A 10,807-nucleotide genomic window follows, 5' to 3' on the forward strand; every position below is an offset into this window, starting at 1 on the left:
GCATGCAGGTAAATAACGAGTCCAGATTGCAGTTGCATCCTGAGTGTTTATTGTAATTGTCTGGTACCTGCATTTCTGCAAGGACGCTGGAAACCCATCAGAGGATTTTGCATAGGTCTCTGGTGCCCATGTCAAATGGATGAAACAGTCGGCACATCATGAAAACCATGCAGAACAGTGAAAGGCACAATCACTATAGATATCATGATACACCAATCATTTTTTAATACTCTATTTGTACTTTGTTACTAAGGTGAACATCTCTTCTAATAACAATATGAGGAAAAAATACAAGCATATTTATTTTTGTAGTCTTTTCTTGTTTCATGTTTTCAGTCAACCCTTAAATCAAATAAATATCGCTATGAGGCCTAATGGATATCATTCTACTCCCAAAAGTTAAATGAATCATATTGAATACACACACACACACACACACACAGAAAAATAACACACGAGTGTACATTGCCCAGTTGTTGCGCTGAACAGCAGTGGTGGATCTGTTCAGAGGCCAGAGATCACTGAATGTATGTTCATTATGCGATATTGCCGTGTCCACTTCATCTAACATGTAGAACCAATGCAAATAGAAGACGAGCTTCAAGTGGACGATGTTAAGGACCCTTGTAAGGCTACAGGGCTTTGGATTTTCCTAGATACACCACTGACATTCGTACTGCACTCTCTGTGGAGTCAATATAAGTTTAAAAAGAAAACAAAGAAATAAAAGCATATTTAGATTTACATTATAGTTACATTATGTTGTTAATAGATAGATAGCCTACTACGATAATAGCTGTACAGATTTTGGCAGGTGATAGGAAAGACTACAAGAAGAACTCTTTAAATGATTCAACACTAATCTGACAGAAGAATAAAAGAAAATTGCATGTGAAATCAAATCCTCTTAATGCAAAAGAGCTCTATGGTGGTACTGACAACATGGCAAACGTTGGTTCCTATCATAAAATACCCAATAAGAACATGTGCTCAAGTTTTTGGAGCAACGTATGGTTAAACGATACCATGAAAACTGGAAGGTGATGTTTCAAAATTAAAATAATGCAAACACTGAACTGTAAATAGTTTGCAATTACATACATTTGAATGCAACTTTACCTCTTAATGTAGCTTTTTTTCTCCAACTCATGCATGTTGGCATCTCATTCAACATTGCAAACGAAACAGCATACAGCTAAATACCATGATTCTCCATACAACGTAAGACAGTGCAAACTTCTCAAAGTCTCAAAATATGTACAAACAGTCATAATTATATATTTTAAGCACCATTGTTAGTCTATTCATTACTGAATACACATGTAAGATAGATCACAACGTGGTGGATGCATTTCCTGTAAATGTGCCGAGAGTATTCGCTGACTATCAAGGAAGAGCACATTTTAGGATTCAACGTATGCGTTCGTGTGAGTGCATGTGTGCTGGGTCCAGCAAAAGAGAGACGCTGACCCAGCAACCGCTGACAGACATCAGAATACAATAAAGATGTCAAGCACATTCGTATAATCAGTATTTAAGAGGTATGATGAAATGCACATAATGACATTATCTGAAAAACGGATGTTTTGAGAAACTGAGAAATGGTCATGGGAGACGTTTTCATTTGTTGTCTCTGTGGTCACAGTGATTTCACACACAGTGAAAGCATTAAGTGCTGGACAGGGGAACTTTCAAGCTACACTGAAAGCTTTGCAGTGGACAAGCATATGATTTTTCTTTCTTTCTTTCTTTTTTTTTTTGTGGAGCATCAGGTCAGTCTCACAATAACTTGTATAAACATTGCATCCCAAAATCTAAAGTAACTATATTTTGCAGATTATGAAATTCACCAAACAGTAATCCTGCATGAAGCAAATAAAGAGTCACAATCGATACTATCCTGCACATTCTCTAAGCAATTATATCCACAGTCTACGGCAACCTCTCGTCAGCTCTAAGCTGATCTGTAAAGACATTGCACATTGCCCCGATACTCCTGCGATTGCTTCCTAATAGATTAGATGTTGACAGGGAAGCTATCATGTCATGTTTTACGGAAATGCTAAATCGCTATATCCCTAAAAGATAATTGAAAAAGAATAATTAGTCTTCTTAGTAATATGTTGTTGTTGTTATATGAGTACTATCCATGATGGACTCCTCTGTCAGTTTACATGAAGGCTCGTTTTCTAAATCTAGTGAGCTAGATACCTTGAGAAGCTGCCTCAAGAGACATAAATAAAAATATATATTAATAGAGTTTGATGGTAACATGTTGCCTTTTTGGTACTAAACGAATGACTAAATACACAAGCGTTTTGATGCTTACAGTTGATTCTAATAGAATTTAATGTTAGCATGTTGCTAAGCTAAGGCAAGGCAATGCTCTAATAAGCTCAAATGATCATAGCACATCTAAATATTGTTTGTAAATATCTATTTATAAATGCACTGGGGTATTTTTTCCCATTCAGACTATGTATAAAATTGACAGTGCCCACTTTCTCCACCATCTAGAATTGATTTCTTCTTTTTCTTGGAAGGATTCGGCCTTGTTTAGGTTTACTAGGTTTAGGAGCAGAGGTCATTCAAAAGCAAGCAATTAAATGAAATAGTTTGGGAGTTGAATTACTTTGGAAAGTTAGCACCACTATGCTGAAAATCAGGCAGCAACATCTGCTTTGAAATGACCTCTTAACAAACAATTCTGGCTAGATCTGTCTTAATCTGCAAACTCTCAACTGCATGCATCTGCTAACTATTCTTGCTCGCACTTTATCTACATACTTTTCATTCTTGCTGTCTTAAAGAGAACTTTTCATTGCTGTAGTAGCTTTTTGTTCTCTTAGTGTGATGTGATCTCAGGATCTTATTTCTATGAAGCATTCAGTGGTTGGATTTTTGACAATTTAACCTGATTATGTTTCAACGAATAGTGTCAATGTACCTAAAGTGTCACTGTTATACATTTAGAGGGATGTATGTCCTTTTCAGCTACACACCCAGATAGGGAAACTGATTTAGGTGTTATTGGAGGTACATGGCCATTTAAGCGAATACATTAATCGTCTTAGAGTAATTGTGCTTGGTAGTGGGTTTCCAGATAAGAATGAAAAGAGGATAAACTGGCTTGTGCTCAAAGACAAACCTGATTAATATGAAAATGAATAACATTATGGACATAACCAGTAAAAGCAAAAGGAGAACTTGAGAAGGTAGGGGATTCGTTGGGAGGTGTGGGTTATAATGCCCTCAATGTAAACTTTAATGCATCAGTGGCTGAAGTTGCGCTGGCACGGTTGGTGCAGGAAGGAGTTGCGGGTGTGGGTTGCGCGCCGTTGCACCTGTTCACGCACACGGTTTTGGCGCTGCATGCGGTTGCGTGCCAGTTGGCGACGCTCAGTGCGGGCTTTGGCCCTCTGGACCCTGGAGACCTGGGTGACTTTGGCCAGGGCCCCTGCCTGTGCGGCTGCTCCTCGGGTCACTCGTGTGGGCATGCTGCTCCTGGTCATTACGGGTGCTGCTGATTCAGACATCCTGCTGGAACAGTGCAGATAGGAGGAGGAATGGGAGTGTATATGAAAAGAGAAGATAAGATGGAAGACAAAATTAGGACCGTGTCCAAGTTTTCTTATTCAGTCAGGGGTATCCAGTCCTGCTCCTGGAGAGCCAAAGCCCTGCAGAGTTTATCTCTAGTTCGCTCCAACACACTTTGATCAGCTAACTCGGGTATGTTTAACTGGGGATGGAGATCAACTCTGCAAGAGGCCAATGAGGACCAGGACTAGACCCTCCTGGTGTAAGTGCTGACATATCCTAGTTCCTTTCCTGTTCCTGAAAAGCCAATGTCCTGCAGAGTTTAGCTCCAACCAACCCCAACACAAACATGCTTGCCTAAAGGTTTCAAGTGAAGATTGTGTTTAGTTGGTCCAGGTGTGTTTAATTAAGGTTGATAAACTCTGCAGGAAAGCGGCCCTCCAGGAACTGATTTGGACACCCGTCTTACAATATTTATTACCTACAGATGTTGAATGCATTGGTTTATAGATGTACAACAACAGTAATTAACAGCTAATTTAAGTGGTTGGTTTTTTCGGTTAGGAATGTCTGATCTTCATGATAAAGAGAGTATTATGGCAGTGTACATTTAAGAGGCAGTGTTCCCAATTCTGTAAACAATCATCCACCAGGTGGTACCATAATTCGTGAATTTCTAATAGGCTATGTCTGAAAGCAAAAAAAATCAGGCAATGGATATGCAGACAGCATTTTCACATGAAAGTACCCCCATAATTGATTTTGAACAGGTAGCTTAATAATGATCTACAACATACAGATACTCCGATATCACCAGACTCTGGTGATAACTAAGCAGATTTTTAATAATAGTAGTACAAATTACTTGTTAGAAATGACATCAAATGTGGGAAAGTGGGTCAAAAACATACTTTTAAACAAACTGACAGCCAACTACATCTTTCAGGCACCATATATATATTTTTAGCTCAACTGTCACGAAATAGAATTCATAAAATCGTGGGATATCATAGACAGTGAAGGATATATCTGAGCTGCCTTTAGAAAACGATCACATGAAGGTATCACAGCAGACTGGATGTGACTTGATAATTGGATTCGGACATGCCTTGTTGCTTTCTTATCTCTGTATGCTGGCTACGTCTTTCAGATGTATTACCATATTATGTACTAACTAGGCCAGGTCTAGGTAACTCTGGTCCTTGAGATCCACTGTCCTGCAGAGTTGAGCTCCAACCTTGATCAAACTGACGTGACTTCAGCTTTCTTGTAATCCTGAAGACCTTGATTAGCTTGTTCAGGTGTTCGATTAAGGTTGGAGCAAAACTCATAAGCTGCATTTCCGTTACCCTTCAAATACGCCTATTGGAAAGACGTCAATTTTATGAAAGCTCCCATATATTGCAAAAAAAAAGTTTTTCAGGAAATTGGAAAAATGATGATTTCACAAAATTGCAATGGAAACGGTTATTTCGCATTTTCACATGATCATTTTTTATGTGCTATGATCTCAAAGAAACCCCTCATACGTGGCCGCTCTCAAGTATAAGGGGCTTTTCTTGTCATTAATGCATGGATAACCTCTTTAATACAGTGAATTACAGCTCCGACACGGCCACTGTGATTGTGTTCATACGCAGCCGAGGCATGTTTCAGAAGTATCCCAAAAAAGGGTCTCTCTGCGCTGCTTCTCTTGAAATACACGCCTACATCTCCTTCGATTAAAAGTAAAGTCTATAACGGTGGCTGCAATATATGTAAACCTACCATTAATTATTGTGAGAGGAAAAAATTTAAGTTTTGGTCACATAGCATGGAAACAATTCAAACGCAGTCATTTTGCAGTGTTTTTTTAATCAATATTTATATAAAATATTGCAAAGGTTTTGCCCAAATCTGTAATGGAAACGCACCTATAGAACCCCTGAACCCAATAAAATGTCAACACCAGCAAGCAATAAATCAAGATTAATCTAGGGCTGTCCAAACTTGGTCCTGGAGGGCCTTCAGAGTTTACCTTCTGCTTGACTCAACACACCTGCCTGCAAGTTTCCAGTTTTCCCAGTAAGACCTTGATTAGCTGGTTCAGGTGTGTTTAACTGGGGATTGGAGCTTGCATGCATCTCACTGCAGAAAAGAGCGTAAACAGAAGTGAAATGTACCTGACACTGCCGGCCAGGCTGGTGGTGCTCTCTTCCTCCGCAGGGAGAGGGCCAGCGGAGACGTACACAGACATGCTGGGGTGCTCGATGAGGAGGTCCTCCATGGGGCTGGCCTCCGCCGTGGCTCCCTCTGCAGTAAAACAGGGCGGAGGGGTGACAAACCAGCTCTCATCCATGCTGCAGGAACATGATCCCTGCTCTCTTAACAACACATTCACTTCGACTGACTCAAGGTGAGAGAAGGAGGCGGGATCAGGAGGGGAGGGAGCATGTGCTGCCTGTGTCCTGCCTGCTCTACTCCTGCGGTTTCTGCAGGTGGGAGGAGAGGGGCTGCATATCTGAGATGCATGACATTCACTGCGGGGACGGCCACATGCCTCTGGCCCATCCTCACCTTCAGTGAAGTAGGAAGTGATAGAAGACAGAACAGGGTGTGTTCCCAGAATATGAAAGGTTTGGTTGAAGCCATGCGAATGGGGGATGCCAGTACCATGAGCACACATACCAATAAGAGGAATTCATTCAAATATGGACAAATGAGAAGGGATACAAAAACAACAGAAAAACATAGAAAATACTACCATTAGTTGCTTTAAGGCCCTTTTAAATTATCATGATCTATTCATCATGTACTACTAAGTCACAACAACCTGGTTCCAAAACCATAGCATAATGGCAGTCTGAAGAGAGGACGAGGTCAAATTTACCGAACCTCCCATAGACGCTAGATTAGAAACACCCTCCCTTCAGCATTAACTAGTTTTTTGTTTTGTTTTTGTCATTTGATGCAAATGTAATACAATACAAAGAATAGTGTTATAAATGTACATACATTTAAAAATACAAATTTGAAAAACTTTAGAGGATTCATGATGCCGTTTAAGCTTTCCATGGAGACGGCTATTCATGCTTTCATTACCTCTTGCCTGGATTATTGCAATTCCCTTTATTTTGGTATATATGTCCTAAATGGCATGCTTACAGGTTGTTCAAAATGCTGCGGCGAGATTCCTGAAGGGAAGAACATTTTTATTTATCATGCTAGCCCCTTTCTGAGATCTCTTCACCGGCTTACGATTCATTTTAGAATTGAGTTGAAAATTTTATTACTGGTGTGTAAATCATTAAATGACTTGGCACCTTCTTACATGTCCGATCTACTTCAACTGTACTCTCCCACCAGAAGTAAACTCCTGCAGATACCCAGAACACGGCTAAAATCGAGTGGAAAGCGAGCCTTTGAAGTGGCTGACCTGACACTGTGGAACAAGCCCAGACTCTATATTAGATCGGCTTCCACTTTGTCTGAGTTCAAATCATGTCTCAAAACGTATTTATTCTCTATTGCTGTTTGTTTATAATGTTCGGTTTTACTGTTTTGCTGCTATCAGTGTATTCAAACTTTTTTAATTTGATATTTTCTGTACAGCACTTTGGTCTTATAACTGTGTGCACTATAAATAAACTAAACTTGAACTGATGACTGTTGAACGTGTCAACACAGTTATGTATAAAGGGTCCATGGGACACAGTATTGCTGCACTTACTTGACCATTGGAGACAGTTGGGAGGGACTATCACAAATAATGGCTAAAGAGGGGGATTGTCACGGGAATTACACACTTCAAGCCTCAGATCCCAGGGGTTGATACATTTACCTGTTTAATCCAGATTACTATTTCAGGTAGTTTTACTAATTTAGGGATATGTAAGTGCCAATAGCCTAGTAGCTATAGTACTGAGGTTCTGGAGCACACATTGGCGCTGGCGCTGGCTCACGCAGCAGAGATAACATGGGGGATCTAGTATTTCTGAATTGTATTCATACTCATATTCATACTACAGTGAACATATTTAATGCTTTCAAATCACATGTAGTACCTGATAGACAGTATGCGATTTTGGACTATAGGTCCTTGCAAACTTTTTCATATTCACAATCCTTTCCTATTAAAGTTATGTTATGGATGCGAAAACCCCCCAAAAATCGAACCTGATGCAAATTGTTTTATGATGGATGAAAGTTTCTGTGGCAATGTGTAAACATGATTGCCACAACGTGAGGTCGTGTTTTTTTTTTTTTTTACAGGAATTATGGACTGTGTGCACTAACGTTATGATGGTAGTTGAACTGAAATTTAAAAAATATGCTAATTTCGTTGCTTTTTATGTTCACCATTAGCACCATTTACATTCTGTACATGCTGTATGGCACATTTTGAACTCAACGACACATGAAATTGAGCTGTGCAGCTAAAAGTATTTATATTTACATTCAAAGAGTTTGTTTTGGGCCTTAGAGTATCACATCTTTAGCTTAGCAAAATGCTATTTTTAGCATTTGATGATTGATGTGGGCTTTGCCTGAGGATTGCTATTTGCATGTTATGCATACATGACTGTTAAAGCAGCTGGTGGCTATGAAAAGCATTTCAGACCGGGCTCCATGGTGTTTGTGATGATGCCTCACAAGCTGCCAGTTAACTGGGTTTTGGAACCAAGCCAATGTTTTCCAAATAAATAAAGATTAATTCATTACATTCAGTAGATTTTTGCCTTTTTACTCTGACATACTCTTCAAATTTGAAACTAACTTAAATATAATTATTTTCTTGCCTTTATTTTGTTAACCGTATAGATGTAGGTCCCATTAAAGGCAGTGGGTTTTGTGGTTTGTGATGGACACTCACCGTGCAGACTGACCAGGAGCCATCCCTCTTCATCAGCCTCAGACACACAGGGCTTTGGTCCCTTCAGATCTGGAGTAACTTCTTCCTCGCTTCCAAAGAACAAACTGGTGAACCGCTGGAACATGGCTGCCTCGGAGGTCAAAGGTCACAGTTTTTTTTTTCCTGAGGGATAGGTTTTTTTTTTTTTTTTTAAATAGCTGTTTAATTAACTAAAGAGGCTAGTTTTTTTGTATTTTTTCAGTGATGTAACAGATGGCAGGTTGATCACAGGTGTACTGGCCTTTTTTGAGTCTTCAGAGAAGGCGCAATATAATATAAGGTCTCACTTGGTGCAGAGATCTACATTTGACAAAGACAGAAATAAAGAAGAACAGAACTGGTCAAGAAAACCATATCATAAAATAAAACTAAAAAAACAAACAAACATAAAAATAACATGTAGCAACCGTATGAGTACTGTTACATGATGGGGGAAGTCGTGGCCTAGTGGTTAGAGAGTTTGACTCCTAATCCTAGGGTTGTGGGTTTGAACCCCAGGCCGACAATACCACGACTGAGGTGCCCTTGAGCAAGGCACCCAATCCCCAACTGTTCCTGGGCTTATTAATAATTTACACACACACATATATATATATATAGTGCTGTCAAGCAATTAATCGTGATTTCTTTACATAATATGTGTGTACTATATATATTTATTATGTGTATATAAAAACGAGCACATGTATACATTTAAAAGTGTTGTTTATATATTAAATTTATAAATAATATAACATAAGAATATAAATGTACATGTAAATATTTTCTAAATATATACTGTATATGTGTGTATATGTATATGTATAATAAATACACACACAGAGAGAGAATTGGTGTTTGGGGTGAAAATATACTTTATGTGAAATATAACCAGTATCTATCTGTCTGTCTCTGTTCATCCATGTCATCAATTACATTTCAATCATTTTAAATTAATTGTTCCTGTAGCTCAATAAGTAGAGCAATGAGGGTTCGATTCCCCAGGAACACATGATAGGTAAAAAATAGATAGCCTGAATGCACTGTAAGTCGCTTTGGATAAAAGCCTCTGCTAAATACATAAATTGTATTTAATTTAATTTTAAATTAACGTATTCATTTATGTAAGAACCTTATGATCCTATTTGTTTTTGCATCTCATTCACTGAACTGGGAAAAAAAAGTCCCAATGGCTCCCCTTGCAGGCGAGCTTTAACCACTCGTCAGTGGGCGGGGCTTCAGATGCGCAGCCCTGCGTGGGGGTGACGTCACAGGCGCAACTGACACCGCCCTCGAAGACTAGCGGACAGAGTATGAACAACAGCAAGGAAGCAGGGTCATTTTGACAGAAATCAGCAAAAACAACCCCGTTTATGATCTATGGCTTTAGCAACAAGATATAAAAACAGCCCCCCCAAGATAAACCGAATGCATTCACCAAAGACGTTTCACGTTTACGTTTAATTAAAATGAATTTATCGTTCGTCTGACAGATACTGCTTGAAAAACAACACCGAATCCTGTGTTTACAGATGAATCCAAGGCAACCGTGGTCATATATTTTTGAAAAACGGCAAATAAAAAAGCATAACAGGAGTATTTAATACTGAGAGAGAGAAAGAGAGAGAGAGAGAAGGGTGAGGGTCACAGCAATGACAGATCGGATCAGGGTATTACCAGCTCTCAGATCACTCATATAACCACATCAGCTCTAAAAAACCACAATCTCTTCAGTGATAGAGCTGCTTTCATCGAGATCCGACGGTTTGTGACGAGGTGCTTGTCCATAACGCTAAAGATCAGAGATCAAAAACACTGCAAACAAAACGTTGACTTGAACACAATATTGTAATGAATGCGATTTTAAAACCACATCGACTGGCCTCGGTGTCTGCTGTGAATGCGATCTGTCACGAGAGTAATGATGATGATGTCGTATGACAGGAATGACAACAGAATAAAGCACCGTAAATACAGACCCATTTATGGAGCATCTACAGTTTTTGGCAGCTCTGCGCTTGATTTCTTCGAGGCAGGTCTAAACTAGTCCAGCTTCAACAGACGGACTAATAAATTATAAAATAGAAGAGAGGCAGCATCTTACCTGTCTTAGATGCAAAATTATTCAAGTTGTAAACGCGACGACCACACAATAAAAAAACACAAAAATCTTAAAGCATAGCTTTAGGTGTTCTTTTTGTATGAGGTAGTAATTTCACAAAAAAAGAAAAAGTGCTTCTTCTTAGAAGAAATCTGCGTGTAAATGTTGTTTTACACGTCGCTTCAGCCGTAGCATCTGCAGCTTGTGTTTGTGTTTGATGTTATTGCTTCGCCCAGCTGATCCGCAGATCACAATACAGACCGCGTACAAACAGCTGATTGAGTGACGTCACGGCGCTC

The 10,807-nt window shown here is 39.3% G+C and overlaps 1 protein-coding gene across 3 annotated transcripts; it reads right to left on the bottom strand.

The window, feature by feature from the left end:
* Positions 1-26: 26 nt before the first annotated feature.
* On the bottom strand, positions 27-10,807 carry LOC128011409 (tumor protein p53-inducible nuclear protein 2). Of its 3 annotated transcripts, none has more exons than XM_052593755.1 (4): positions 10,512-10,807; positions 8,390-8,728; positions 5,700-5,829; positions 27-3,540 (listed from the first exon to the last, which is right to left on the bottom strand). In XM_052593755.1, exons 2-4 carry the CDS (start codon positions 8,511-8,513, stop codon positions 3,273-3,275), a joined length of 522 nt encoding a protein of 173 aa, XP_052449715.1. In that variant the 5' UTR covers positions 8,514-8,728; positions 10,512-10,807; the 3' UTR covers positions 27-3,272. The 3 variants fall into 3 exon arrangements, with proteins under 3 accessions (XP_052449715.1, XP_052449714.1, XP_052449713.1); XM_052593754.1 differs by having other exon boundaries at positions 27-3,537; positions 5,700-6,093; XM_052593753.1 differs by having other exon boundaries at positions 5,700-6,093.

This window comes from Carassius gibelio, chromosome B23, assembly GCF_023724105.1.
Source record: "Carassius gibelio isolate Cgi1373 ecotype wild population from Czech Republic chromosome B23, carGib1.2-hapl.c, whole genome shotgun sequence".
In the NCBI taxonomy this organism is placed as follows: domain Eukaryota; kingdom Metazoa; phylum Chordata; class Actinopteri; order Cypriniformes; family Cyprinidae; genus Carassius; species Carassius gibelio.